General features: G+C 51.3%; 1 protein-coding gene across 2 annotated transcripts in view; it reads left to right on the top strand.

Moving 5' to 3' along the window:
* cachd1 (cache domain containing 1) overlaps positions 1-14,365 on the top strand; it is a 149,500-nt gene that overhangs the window by 32,356 nt on the left and 102,779 nt on the right. For both annotated transcript variants that reach the window (XM_065009215.1, XM_065009216.1), the window contains exons 2-3: positions 1,733-1,795; positions 10,624-10,772. In XM_065009215.1, the coding sequence (XP_064865287.1) occupies positions 1,733-1,795; positions 10,624-10,772 (212 nt within the window). The remainder of the gene's footprint in view (positions 1-1,732; positions 1,796-10,623; positions 10,773-14,365) is intronic.

Below are 14,365 nucleotides of genomic sequence, written 5' to 3'. Positions count from 1 at the left end.
GAGAAACATGTACACTTGTAAAGCTGGTTCCTGCAATTCTACATGTTTTGACATGGGTGGAGAGAAACATGTCCACTTGTAAAGCTAGTTCCTGCAATTCTACATGTTTTGACATGGGTGGAGAGAAACATGTACACGTGTAAAGCTAGTTCCTGCAAATCTACATGTTTTGACATGGGTGGAGAGAAACATGTACACTTGTAAAGCTAGTTCCTGCAATTCTACATGTTTTGACATGGGTGGAGAGAAACATGTCCACTTGTAAAGCTAGTTCCTGCAATTCTACATGTTTTGACATGGGTGGAGAGAAACATGTACACGTGTAAAGCTAGTTCCTGCAAATCTACATGTTTTGACATGGGTGGAGAGAAACATGTACACGTGTAAAGCTAGTTCCTGCAATTCTACTGCTAAATGACTTAAATGTAAATGTAAATGTACATGTTTTGACATGGGTGGAGAGAAACATGTACACGTGTAAAGCTGGTTCCTGCAATTCTACATGTTTTGACATGGGTGGAGAGAAACATGGACACGTGTAAAGCTAGTTCCTGCAATTCTACATGTTTTGACATGGGTGGAGAGAAACATGGACACTTGTAAAGCTGGTTCCTGCAATTCTACATGTTTTGTCTACACATATTGTCAATGGGCAACAAAAAATAAAACCGTTTTTAAGCACATTTCCTGCAATTCTACACATTATACCATTTACCAATGTCATTTTCTTCTGCTGAGTGACCCCAACATAACTATATCAATGGGCCAAATGCCATGACATGTTTACAATCTTTCATTCTCCCTGACTGTCTAGTTTATATTTTGGTGATTCTTAGTTCTCAAAGATGATCTAATTTGAATATTTACTTCATATGTGGTTTTAGTCGTTTACTTGTACACTAAACCTTTTTACTAGCCCGCCGCTGCTTGTATTAATATAGGGGAAACACTGGGTTTGTGCCTGTGCTTTATGATTTGTAGAATATGATGTGTATCGTATGTTGCCTACGACCCAACGTTTTGAATGGGTTCAGGTGGTTTTGCAGTCAGTCAGCTTGTAGGCAGCATTTGACCAAAATGAAAAACACTAGTAAGTGGTTCTAACATGGCTGGACGGATCTATTAGAGAGTGAAGGCGCCTGTAACCAATTATCTTCAATGGACAGGAGCAGGCAGGTTCGGTTTCTGAAGGCATAACACAATCTTATTACTGTAGTTGACTTCACTTAGAAGCAATAGTATAATTCCAGGAAATGGTCCATTTAACAGTGAAATAACTCCACCAATGGCCTTCACTGGAGGGGACCTAGGAGGGCATGGAGTTATTCTCTCATTCTTTCCATTTAAATTAAAAATGTCTTTAAGGGGAGGGAATGGTTATTCTCTCAATCTTTCCATTTAAATGTAAAGGGAATGGTCTTTACTGGAGGGGACCTAGGAGGGCATGGAGTTATTCTCTCATTCTTTCCATTTAAATGTAAAGGCAGAGAAGCGTTGAAGGATGTAGTAAAGTAAATAACACAACCTAACAAGACCTTGTCAACAAATGACTGGTAATGAGGCGAGACATTCACGTCACAGCAAAAGAGATCCTCTGAAATGAAGCAATCAGAATAAATCCATGTGTATTTGCATCGGTATGAAGAGAGTTTGGGCCTGATGTGATTTAGTTTTCAGCAGCAAGTCTTTCTACGGCATACTAACCCTGTTTCTCTCCTCTCTCTCCCTGCAGAGAATCTTCAACTCATTTGTGTACACAGAAAAGACCTCAAACAGAGAGACCGAGGTACAGCAGGTGAGTCACTGGGTGCTCCTTCCTGTGTGTGTGTGCATCCGTGCGTGTGTGTGCATAGTATGTGTGTTCGTGATTGTCTGTGCTGCAGTAAACACACAACAATCATCAGAGGGAAGGAGGGCTTATTAAAATTCTACAGCTGCCGCCTCATCGGCTTTAAGTTCTCTTTCTGTTTTCCTCTCCTCCTCTATCCCCTCCGCTCTATCCCCTCTGCTCTATCCCCTCCGCTCTATCCCCTCCGCTCTATCCCCTCCGCTCTATCCCCTCCGCTCTATCCCCTCCCCTCCCCTCTGCTCTATCCCCTCCTCTCCTGCACTACACAGTGTCTGTGCAGTAAGGCTTCCCTCTGACAAGGTGATGCTGAAATTGGTTCTCTCTCTACCTGAACTGTAATGCAGTATTCGAGTGAATACATGTCATTTCATCTCCACTCTCCCATGGTTGGTAATAAAGAGGCCACATTAGACTCCTGGCTAGATCTGTTAAAACAAGTGAATGTAATTCAACTTTATTTATCCCTTCAAGAGCTATTACGAAAGGTGAAGCCCACTGCCCAGCCAGCTCAGTGTGTTAGCAGTACAGTGTGTTACTGTGGGCAGAGCTAATGAGCTGGCACTGTGTAGAGTAGTAGTAACCACAGCAGTCTGCTTACTGCCCATTCCTGCGCTGCAGTGGTCTGTGATTATTTTCACTGTTTAGTTTGAAAGACTGGCAGTTTCCATTTCTACTGGCTCAGCATAATACAGTACAGTAGCTGGCCCTGGATCAGTTTAATCAATAAGTCATTTTATCTTTTTTTGTTCTCTGTTTCTCCCCCACAGCTACTGCTCTCATTCATCTGATCTATGGTCATTAGTTTAGTACCTGGTAATGTCCATAGGCTGTATCGGTACGACCACTCCTTCTGTGTGGACATAGAAAACTGTAGGCTTTGATGCCCACATTTGGTTCCAGTATGTTGTTATTTAAAAGGTTCCAGACACCATGATAACGCGGCCTGCCAGTAGATACAGTACCTCGGTTGATAATAGTTTCTCTCCTGTCCGTTTGGAGGTATCGACAGGATACACCAGGATATGTTCCGTCTCTCCTCTGGGGAGATGAGATTGAGTCTGCTGTTTGCTCCTCTGGGGAGATGTGATGGAGTCTGCTGTTTGCTCCTCTGGGGAGATGTGATGGAGTCTGCTGTTTGCTCCTCTGGGGAGATGTGATGGAGTCTGCTGTTTGCTCCTCTGGGGAGATGTGATGGAGTCTGCTGTTTGCTCCTCTGGGGTGATGAGATGGAGTCTGCTGTTTGCTCCTCTGGGGTGATGGAGTCTGCTGTTTACTCTTCTGGGGTGATGAGATGGAGTCTGGGGTGATGAGATGGAGTCTGCTGTTTACTCCTCTGGGGTGATGAGATGGAGTCTGCTGTTTACTCCTCTGGGGTGATGAGATGGAGTCTGCTGTTTGCTCCTCTGGGGTGATGAGATGGAGTCTGCTGTTTGCTCCTCTGGGGTGATGAGATGGAGTCTGCTGTTTGCTCCTCTGGGGTGATGAGATGGAGTCTGCTGTTTGCTCCTCTGGGGTGATGAGATGGAGTCTGCTGTTTGCTCCTCTGGGGAAATAGAATCAGCAGAGAGAGACAACGGCAGACAATGAGCAGCTAGTCTATGGTCAAAAGCTGCCTATAGATGGATGCATAGTTCTTTCTGTCTGTCTCTGGGGTCTCTCTCTCTCTGCCTTTCTATCTCTGGTGTTTCTGTGTGTGTGTGTCTGTCTGTGTGGTCTCTCTGTCTGTCTGTGTGGTCTCTCTGTCTGTCTCTGGAGTCTCTCTCTGTCGGTCTCTGGGTTCTCTCTGTCTGTATGTTTGTGTGTCTGTGGGATCTCTCGGTGAGTCTGTCTCTGGGGTCTCTCTCTGTCTCTGGGGTCTCTCTCTGTCTCTGGGGTCTGTCTCTGGGGTCTGTCTCTGGGGTCTGTCTCTGGGGTCTCTCTCTGTGTCTCTGGGGTCTCTCTCTGTGTCTCTGGGGTCTCTCTCTGGGGTCTCTGGGGTCTCTCTCTGTGTCTCTGGAGTCTTTCTGTGTGTCTCTGGGGTCTCAGTTGGGTCTCTCTGTCTGTCTGTCTGTCTGTCTGTCTCTGGGAGCTCTCAGTTGGGTCTCTCGGTCTTTCGTTGGGTCTCTCGGTCTTTCGTTGGGTCTCTCGGTCTGTCGGTGTGTCTCTGGGGTCTCGGTGTGTCTCTGGGGTCTCGGTGTGTCTCTGGGGTCTCTCGGTGTGTCTCTGGGGTCTCTCGGTGTGTCTCTGGGGTCTCTCGGTGTGTCTCTGGGGTCTCTCGGTGTGTCTCTGGGGTCTCTCGGTGTGTCTCTGGGGTCTCTCGGTGTGTCTCTGGGGTCTCGGTGTGTCTCTGGGGTCTCTGTCTCTGGGGTCTCTCGGTGGGTCTCTCGGTGTGTCTCTCGGTGTGTCTCTGGGGTCTCTCGGTGTGTCTCTGGGGTCTCTCGGTGTGTCTCTGGGGTCTCTCGGTGTGTCTCTGGGGTCTCTGTCTGTGGGGTCTCTCGGTGTGTCTGTGGAGTCTCTCGGTGTGTCTCTAGGTGTGTCTCTGGGGTCTCTAGGTGTGTCTCTGGGGTCTCTAGGTGTGTCTCTGGGGTCTCTCGGTGTGTCTCTGGGGTCTCTCGGTGTGTCTCTGGGGTCTCGAAGTTGGGTCTCTCGGTCTGTCTGTCTCTAGGGGATCTCTGTGTGTCTCTGGGGTCTCTAGGTGTGTCTCTGGGGTCTCTAGGTGTGTCTCTGGGGTCTCTAGGTGTGTCTCTGGGGTCTCTGTCTCTGGGGTCTCTCGGTGTGTCTCTGGGGTCTCTGTCTCTGGGGTCTCTGTCTCTGGGGTCTCTCGGTGTGTCTCTGGGGTCTCGGTGTGTCTCTGGGGTCTCGGTGTGTCTCTGGGGTCTCGGTGTGTCTCTGGGGTCTCTGTCTCTGGGGTCTCTGTCTGTGGGGTCTCTGGGGTCTCTCGGTGTGTCTCTCGGTGTGTCTCTGGGGTCTCTCGGTGTGTCTCTGGGGTCTCTCGGTGTGTCTCTGGGGTCTCTAGGTGTGTCTCTGGGGTCTCTGTCTCTGGGGTCTCGGTCTCTGGGGTCTCTCGGTGTGTCTCTGGGGTCTCGGTTGGGGTCTCGGTGTGTCTCTGGGGTCTCGGTGTGTCTCTGGGGTCTCGGTGTGTCTCTGGGGTCTCGGTGTGTCTCTGGGGTCTCTCGGTGTGTCTCTGGGGTCTCTCGGTGTGTCTCTGGGGTCTCTCGGTGTGTCTCTGGGGTCTCTCGGTGTGTCTCTGGGGTCTCTGTGTGTCTCTGGGGTCTCTGTGTGTCTCTGGGGTCTCTCGGTGTGTCTCTGGGGTCTCGGTGTGTCTCTGGGGTCTCGGTGTGTCTGTGGGGTCTCTGTCTGTGGGGTCTCTCGGTGTGTCTGTGGGGTCTCTCGGTGTTTCTGTGGGGTCTCTCGGTGTGTCTCTGGGGTCTCTCGGTGTGTCTCTGGGGTCTCTCGGTGTGTCTCTAGGTGTGTCTCTGGGGTCTCGGTGTGTCTCTGGGGTCTCTAGGTGTGTCTCTGGGGTCTCTCGGTGTGTCTCTGGGGTCTCTCAGTTGGGTCTCTCTGTCTGTCTGTCTCTAGGGGATCTCTGTGTCTCTGGGGTCTCTAGGTGTGTCTCTGGGGTCTCTAGGTGTGTCTCTGGGGTCTCTAGGTGTGTCTCTGGGGTCTCTAGGTGTGTCTCTGGGGTCTCTCGGTGTGTCTCTGGGGTCTCTCAGTTGGGTCTCTCGGTCTGTCTGTCTGTCTCTGGGGTCTCTAGGTGTGTCTCTGGGGTCTCTAGGTGTGTCTCTGGGGTCTCTAGGTGTGTCTGTGGGGTCTCTCGGTGTGTCTCTGGGGTCTCTGTCTCTGGGGTCTCGGTCTCTGGGGTCTCTCGGTGTGTCTCTGGGGTCTCTCGGTGTGTCTCTGGGGTCTCTCGGTGTGTCTCTGGGGTCTCGGTGTGTCTCTGGGGTCTCTGTCTCTTGGGTCTCTCGGTGGATCTCTCGGTGTGTCTCTGGGGTCTCTGTTTCTGGGGTCTCTGTCTCTGGGGTCTCTCGGTGTGTCTCTGGGGTCTCTCTGTTTGTGTGTCTGTGGGGTCTCTCTGTCTCTGGGGTCTCTCTCTGTCTCTGGGGTCTCTGTCTCTGGAGTCTCTCTCTGTCTCTGGAGTCTCTCTCTGTCTCTGGGGTCTCTCTGTCTCTGGGGTCTCTCTCTGTCTCTGGGGTCTCTCTCTGTCTCTGGGGTCTCTCTCTGTCTCTGGGGTCTCTCTCTGTCTCTGGAGTCTCTCTCTGTCTCTGGGGTCTCTCTCTGTCTCTGGGGTCTCTCGGTGTGTCTCTGGGGTCTCTCGGTGTGTCTCTGGAGTCTCCGTCTCTTGGGTCTCTCGGTGTGTCTCTGGGGTCTCCGTCTCTGGGGTCTCTCGGTGTGTCTCTGGGGTCTCTGCCTCTGGGGTCTCTCAGACCACTGAGATACACCACCTAACAGTGCCATTTAAAGTAAAGGCCAGCTAGAGCTAATGGAAGGGTTTCTCTGTTTCTGTTCAGCTGTATGGAATGACCTTGATGGGCTAGTTATTTAGTAACATTCACCCAGTCTGGTACTGATCTGGGTCACAGCTCTCCTCCCTAACCCAGGCGTATTCTAGCCCTAACCACACTGAACCAGAACGGCATGGTCTGAGACCAGCTGGCAAGAGCTACAGCAACCACAGAGCCCAATATGTGTTATAGTGAAGGGGATAGGGGTCAGGGGAGTGAGCGCTGAGGGTGGGTGGCTGGGATTTGTGGGTAAAGAGAGGGTGGGAGGTCAGGGAGGGGAGGGTGGTTTTGGCTATGGAAAATAGTCAGACCCTAAACCTGTGCTTTGCAGTTCTTGGGTTTCTAGTTTCTCTGTAGTCATTAATGGGTATTTCTCTATTTACCCCCGTTGTGGTACACACACACAGACAGACATAATACTGCTGTGACACACACACACACACAGACATACTACTGCTGTGGTACACACACACACACACACACACACACACACACACACAGACATAATACTGCTGTGGTACACACACACACACACAGACATAATACTGCTGTGGCACACACACACAGACATATTACAGTCCACATTGGGGCTAATTGCTGTGTGAGTGTGCTGGTTCAGCCCAGTCTGAAGGGGTTTACAGTATGGATGAGTCCCAGATGGCACCATCGTCAGGCTACATAGTGCACTACTGTTGACCTCAGCCTTATGGCCTGTAGTCAGAAGTAGTGCACTATATAGGGAGCCATTTGGGACTGATCCTATGTATAGTGTGGCTGTGACGCCGCTGGGCCTGTATAAAGCCCTACTGGGAGCAGCGGCTGTCTGATTTAATAGGAATAGCAGCTGCCTGATTAAGGGAATCGCGGTCAATGGGTTGGAGCACATTTATCTGTTCCTGGCCAGGGCTGTGTTGGCAGGCATGGCTCATTATGCGATGTGGACAGACATGGCGACTGGTTGCCGTAGTAATGGTTCTGTCCTATTTTTTTCCAGGCAGTAATTGAATGTAGTATAAAAAAACACAATTTTAGTCATTTAGCAGACTCTGGTATCCAGAGCAACTTACAGTAGCAATTAGGGTTAAGTGCCTTGCTCAAGGGCACATCGGCACATTTTTTAACTAGTCAGCTCAGGGATTCAAACCAGCGACCTTTCGGTTACAGGCCCAACACTCTTAATCGCTAGGCTACCTGCCGCCCCAGTCATGTTTCTGTGTAGGCCTAAAGCTCCTGTATGTTATGAGTTGGAGTTCGTAGTGCTTGTTTGTGTTCATTTCTAATCTGTGTTATTGTATGCAGGCTATGTCGCCTACGTGTTTCAATGCATGTGGGTGAGAGTTGCCACGGTCCCGTAGGTTCTAACTAGGTTCCCCGTGGGGGCTTTTCATTAGCTCCAGAGTAGGAACAGGTACCTGTTGTGAGGAGCTGCTGGTGCGCTGGTTATTAGTGTCCCCCAGAGGGAACCCTTTTTGCATGAGGCTCAGAGATGTGTGCACTCAGCCATGACTCCCCCTCTGAGAGCTGTAATGTATACCTAGCTTTAGCTAACACACTTACACAGGGCAGAGAGTAATGTTGAGCAAAAATGAACTGAAATCTTAGATTATTTTTAGTTTTTTAAACAACTAATTGACTGACCGGTTTGAATTCACATTTTTTTTCCTGTGACTTTTCAGTAGAGAGTTGTAGTTTCCATCAAGCCAATATTCTACATAGTTCAGCGCCAAAAACGTGGTAATTAACTGCAATAACTATAATCCACTTGTCCGTTCTGTGTTTCTTTAACGCCTGCTACATAGGTTAGTGTTGGGAAGCCACACGCGCGATGGAGAGAGATAGAGAGCTGTTGCTTCAAGGTACAGTGGAGCAAAAAAGTATTTAGTCAGCCACCAATTGTGCAACTTCTCCCACTTAAAAAGATGAGAGAGGCCTGTAATTTTCATCATAGGTACACTTCAACTATGACAGACAAAATGAGGGGAAAAAATCTTTTTTAATTTTTAATGAATTTATTTGCAAATTATGGTGGAAAATAAGTATTTGGGCACCTACAAACAAGCAAGATTTCTGTCTCTCACAGACCTGTAACTTCTTCTTTAAGAGGCTCCTCTGTCCTCCACTCGTTACCTGTATTAATGGCACCTATTTGAACTTGTTATCAGTATAAAATACCTCAAACAGTCACACACCAAACTCCACTATGGCCAAGACCAAAGAGCTGTCAAAGGACACCAGAAACAAAATTGTAGACCTGCACCAGGCTGGGAAGACTGGATCTGCAATAGGTAAGCAGCTTGGTTTGAAGAAATCAACTGTGGGAGCAATTATTAAGAAATGGAAGACGTACAAGACCACTGATAATCTCCCTCGATCTGGGGCTCCACGCAAGATCTCTCCCCGTGGGGTCAAAATTATCACAAGAACGGTGAGCAAAAATCCCAGAACCACACGGGGGGACCTAGTGAATGACCTGCAGAGAGCTGGGACCAAATTAACAAAGCCTACCATCAGTAACACACTACGCCGCCAGAGACTCAAATCCTGCAGTGCCAGACGTGTCCCCCTGCTTAAGCCTGTACATGTCCAGTCCCATCTAAAGTTTGCTAGAGAGCATTTGGATGATCCAGAAGAAGATTGGGAGAATGTCATATGGTCAGATGAAACCAAAATATAACTTTTTGGTAAAAACTCAACTCGTCGTGTTTGGAGGACAAAGAATGCTGAGTTGCATCCAAAGAACACCATACCTACTGTGAAGCATGGGGGTGGAAACATCATGCCTTGGGGCTGTTTTTCTGCAAAGGGACCAGGACGACTGATCCGTGTAAAGGAAAGAATGAATGGGGCCATGTATCGTGAGATTTTCAGTGAAAACCTCCTTCCATCAGCAAGGGCATTGAAGGTGAAACGTGGTTGGGTCTTTCAGCATGACAATGATCCCAAACACACCGCCCGGGAAACAAAGGAGTGGCTTCGTAAGAAGCATTTCAAGGTCCTGGAGTGGCCTAGCCAGTCTCCAGATCTCAACCCCATAGAAAATCTTTGGAGGGAGTTGAAAGTCCGTGCTGCCCAGCAACAGCCCCAAAACATCACTGCTCTAGAGGAGATCTGCATGGAGGAATGGGCCAAAATACCAGCAACAGTGTGTGAAAACCTTGTGAAGACTTACAGAAAACGTTTGACCTGTCATTGCCAACAAAGGGTATTTAACAAAGTATTGAGAAACTTTTTTTGACCAAATACTTATTTTCCACCATAATTTGCAAATAAATTCATTAAAAATCCTACAATGTGATTTTCTGGATTTTTTTCCCTCATTTTGTCTCTCATAGTTGAAGTGTACCTATGATGAAAAGTACAGGCCTCTCTCATCTTTTTAATTTGCAGAACTTGCACAATTGGTAAATACTTTTTTGCCCCACTGTATATCTACCTGAAAATACATGATCTACGTGATTGATAGTTGGTATTCAGCAGTCATAAAAGTATGCCTTATTTACTCTGAAGAACTACTAAAATAGTGATTTTGTCAGACAGCCTAGACAACCGCTCTATAGAGATGAGGACTTGGAATGAAATGAAGTCACCAAATGTAATATATACAACAACTGAAATATTTCATTAAAGTAATGTGAATTAATGATGGTTATTAAGTAGTCATGAGGAGTCACTACCTTCACGGACTTTTATTAATAGTTTTATTCTGTGTTACAGCATTCAATGCATTGCATTGTGCATTTAATAATAAATAAAAAAATCACAGACCATTATTTTTTGATAAATCGAACCAACTTCAAAAAGCAGGAATCGCTCAGCACCAACACAGGGGACTCGTCAGGCTTAACACAATTATCCACCCTTTGTTTAGGGGGGACTAGATCTTCCTTCTTGGTTTCCATGCTTTCAGCGTGTAACACAGGTTTATTCCTCACTAGCCCTCCACCACCCATCATGACTTTTCCTCAACATTGACAGCTTTCACACAGAGTCTGGTTCTGAGGTCTGAGCGGCTTTGATGCTGTTCACAGATCTTTCCCTTGGTAAGTCAGCCAGTATGTATGAGGACCGTGTGTGTGTGTGTGTGTGTTATACGTGCCTCGTTCAAACTGTGATTAATACAGAACGTAGTCTCTGACCTATAGAATGGGAGGGTACTCATACATGAATAGGTGCTCAACTAAGATACTTCATCTTCTGACTGAGAGTGTGCTGTAATTCTACCATGATGATGACGAGGACCTTGTGTACCATGTCATACAGAATATGTGTGTGTGTGTGTGTGTGTGTGTGTAGCTTGCAAAGAAGATCCGTGAGAAGTTTAACCGCTACCTGGATGTGGTGAACAGGAACAAGCAGGTAGTGGAGGCGTCATACACAGCCCACCTGACCTCTCCTCTGAACGCCATCCAGGACTGCTGCACCATCCCCCCCTCCATGGTTGAGTGAGTATTAACCTAAACCTGATCCACAAACCCCTTATCCCCCTTCTTGTGTTTAAATGTGTTTTGATCCTTTCTAGGAACACTTATCTCCATGTGTGCAGTGGTGGTGGTAGTGAGCTGCAGTGGTGGCAGTGAGCTGCAGTGGTGGTGGTGGTAGTGAGCTGCAGTGGTGGTGGTAGTGAGCAGCAGTGGTGGTGGTAGTGAGCAGCAGTGGTGGTGGTAGTGAGCAGCAGTGGTGGTGGCAGTGAGCAGCAGTGGTGGTGGTAGTGAGCAGCAGTGGTGGTGGTAGTGAGCTGCAGTGGTGGTGGCAGTGAGCTGCAGTGGTGGTGGCAGTGAGCTGCAGTGGTGGTGGCAGTGAGCTGCAGTGGTGGTGGTAGTGAGCAGCAGTGGTGGTGGTAGTGAGCTGCAGTGGTGGTGGCAGTGAGCTGCAGTGGTGGTGGCAGTGAGCTGCAGTGGTGGTGGCAGTGAGCTGCAGCGGTGGTGGCAGTGAGCAGCAGTGGTGGTGGCAGTGAGCAGCAGTGGTGGTGGCAGTGAGCATCAGTGGTGGTGGTAGTGAGCAGCAGTGGTGGTGGTAGTGAGCAGCAGTGGTGGTGGTAGTGAGCAGCAGTGGTGGTGGTAGTGAGCAGCAGTGGTGGTGGTAGTGAGCTGCAGTGGTGGTGGCAGTGAGCAGCAGTGGTGGTGGTAGTGAGCTGCAGTGGTGGTGGTGGTAGTGAGCTGCAGTGGTGGTGGTGGTAGTGAGCAGCAGTGGTGGTGGTGGTAGTGAGCAGCAGTGGTGGTGGTGGTAGTGAGCAGCAGTGGTGGTGGTGGTGGTGAGCTGCGGTGGTGGTGGTGGTGAGCTGCGGTGGTGGTGGTGAGCTGCAGTGGTGGTGGTAGTGAGCTGCGGTGGTGGTGGTGGTGGTGGCAGTGAGCAGCAGTGGTGAGCTGCACTGGTGGTGGTAGTGAGCTGCAGTGGTGGTGGTAGTGAGCTGCAGTGGTGGTGGTAGTGAGCTGCAGTGAGCAGCAGTGGTGGTGGTGGTGGTAGTGAGCTGCAGTGGTGGCAGTGAGCAGCAGTGGTGGTGGTGGTGAGCTGCAGTGGTGGCAGTGAGCAGCAGTGGTGGTGGTGGTAGTGAGCTGCAGTGGTGGTGGTGGTAGTGAGCTGCAGTGGTGGTGGTGGTAGTGAGCTGCAGTGGTGGTGGTGGTAGTGAGCTGCAGTGGTGGTGGTGGTAGTGAGCTGCAGTGGTGGCAGTGAGCAGTGGTGGTGGTGGTGGTAGTGAGCTGCAGTGGTGGTGGTGGTAGTGAGCTGTGGTGGTGGTGGTGGTAGTGAGCTGTGGTGGTGGTGGTGGTGGTAGTGAGCTGCAGTGGTGGTGGTAGTGAGCTGCAGTGGTGGTGGTAGTGAGCTGCAGTGGTGGTGGTAGTGAGCTGCGGTGGTGGTGGTAGTGAGCTGCGGTGGTGGTGGTAGTGAGCTGCGGTGGTGGTGGTAGTGAGCTGCGGTGGTGGTGGTAGTGAGCTGCGGTGGTGGTGGTAGTGAGCTGCGGTGGTGGTGGTAGTGAGCTGCGGTGGTGGTGGTAGTGAGCTGCGGTGGTGGTGGTAGTGAGCTGCGGTGGTGGTGGTGGTAGTGAGCTGCGGTGGTGGTGGTGGTAGTGAGCTGCGGTGGTGGTGGTGGTAGTGAGCTGCGGTGGTGGTGGTGGTAGTGAGCTGCGGTGGTGGTGGTGGTAGTGAGCTGCGGTGGTGGTGGTGGTAGTGAGCAGCAGTGGTGGTGGTGGTGGCAGTGAGCTGCAGTGGTGGTGGTAGTGGCAGTGAGCTGCAGTGGTGGTGGTAGTGAGCTGAAGTGGTGGTGGCAGTGAGCTGCAGTGGTGGTGGTAGTGAGCTGCGGTGGTGGTGGTAGTGAGCTGCGGTGGTGGTGGCAGTGAGCAGCAGTGGCAGTGAGCAGCAGTGGTGGTGGCAGTGAGCAGCAGTGGTGGTGGTAGTGAGCTGCAGTGGTGGTGGTAGTGAGCTGCAGTGGTGGTGGTAGTGAGCAGCAGTGGTGGTGGTAGTGAGCTGCAGTGGTGGTGGCAGTGAGCTGCAGTGGTGGTGGTAGTGAGCTGCAGTGGTGGTGGTAGTGAGCTGCAGTGGTGGTGGTAGTGAGCTGGAGCGGTGGTGGTAGTCCGCTGCAGTGGTGGTGGTGGTAGTGAGCTGCAGTGGTGGTGGTGGTAGTGAGCTGCAGTGGTGGTGGTGGTAGTGAGCTGCAGTGGTGGTGGTGGTAGTGAGCTGCAGTGGTGGTGGTGGTAGTGAGCTGCAGTGGTGGTGGTGGTAGTGAGCTGCAGTGGTGGTGGTGGTAGTGAGCTGCGGTGGTGGTGGTGGTGAGCTGCGGTGGTGGTGGTGGTGGTGAGCTGCGGTGGTGGTGTTGAGCTGCGGTGGTGGTGGTGGTGGTGAGCTGCGGTGGTGGTGGTGGTGGTGAGCTGCGGTGGTGGTGGTGGTGGCGAGCAGCGGTGGTGGTGGTGGTGGTGGCAGTGAGCAGCAGTGGTGAGCTGCAGTGGTGGTGGTAGTGAGCTGCAGTGGTGGTGGTAGTGAGCTGCAGTGAGCAGCAGCAGTGGTGGTGGTGGTAGTGAGCTGCAGTGGTGGCAGTGAGCAGCAGTGGTGGTGGTGGTAGTGAGCTGCAGTGGTGGCAGTGAGCAGCAGTGGTGGTGGTGGTAGTGAGCTGCAGTGGTGGCAGTGAGCAGCAGTGGTGGTGGTGGCAGTGAGCAGCAGTGGTGGTGGTGGTAGTGAGCTGCGGTGGTGGTGGTAGTGAGCTGCGGTGGTGGTGGTAGTGAGCTGCGGTGGTGGTGGTAGTGAGCTGCAGTGGTGGTGGTGGTAGTGAGCTGCAGTGGTGGTGGTGGTAGTGAGCTGCAGTGGTGGCAGTGAGCAGTGAGCAGTGGTGGTGGTGGTAGTGAGCTGCAGTGGTGGTGGTGGTAGTGAGCTGTGGTGGTAGTGAGCTGCAGTGGTGGTGGTGGTGGTGGTGGTAGTGAGCTGTGGTGGTGGTAGTGAGCTGCAGTGGTGGTGGCAGTGAGCAGCAGTGGTGGTGGCAGTGAGCTGCAGTGGTGGTGGCAGTGAGCTGCAGTGGTGGTGGCAGTGAGCAGCAGTGGTGGTGGCAGTGAGCAGCAGTGGTGGTGGCAGTGAGCTGCAGTGGTGGTGGTAGTGAGCTGCAGTGGTGGTGGTGGTGAGCTGCAGTGGTGGTGGTGGTGAGCAGCAGTGGTGGTGGTGGTGAGCAGCAGTGGTGGTGGTAGTGAGCAGCAGTGGTGGTGGTAGTGAGCTGCAGTGGTGGTGGCAGTGAGCAGCAGTGGTGGTGGCAGTGAGCTGCAGTGGTGGTGGTAGTGAGCTGTGGTGGTGGCAGTGAGCTGCAGTGGTGGTGGTAGTGAGCTGTGGTGGTGGTAGTGAGCTGCGGTGGTGGTGGTAGTGAGCTGCGGTGGTGGTGGTAGTGAGCTGCGGTGGTGGTGGTAGTGAGCTGCGGTGGTGGTGGTAGTGAGCTGCGGTGGTGGTGGCAGTGAGCTGCAGTGGTGGTGGCAGTGAGCAGCAGTGGTGGTGGTGGTAGTGAGCAGCAGTGGTGGTGGTGGTAGTGAGCTGCAGTGGTGGTGGTAGTGAGCTGCAGTGGTGGTGGT

This window comes from Oncorhynchus nerka, linkage group LG24 (genome assembly GCF_034236695.1).
Source record: "Oncorhynchus nerka isolate Pitt River linkage group LG24, Oner_Uvic_2.0, whole genome shotgun sequence".
Taxonomy (NCBI): Eukaryota; Metazoa; Chordata; class Actinopteri; order Salmoniformes; family Salmonidae; genus Oncorhynchus; species Oncorhynchus nerka.
Note: the sequence above shows the minus strand (reverse complement) of the source record. Positions and strands in the feature narration are given on the sequence as shown.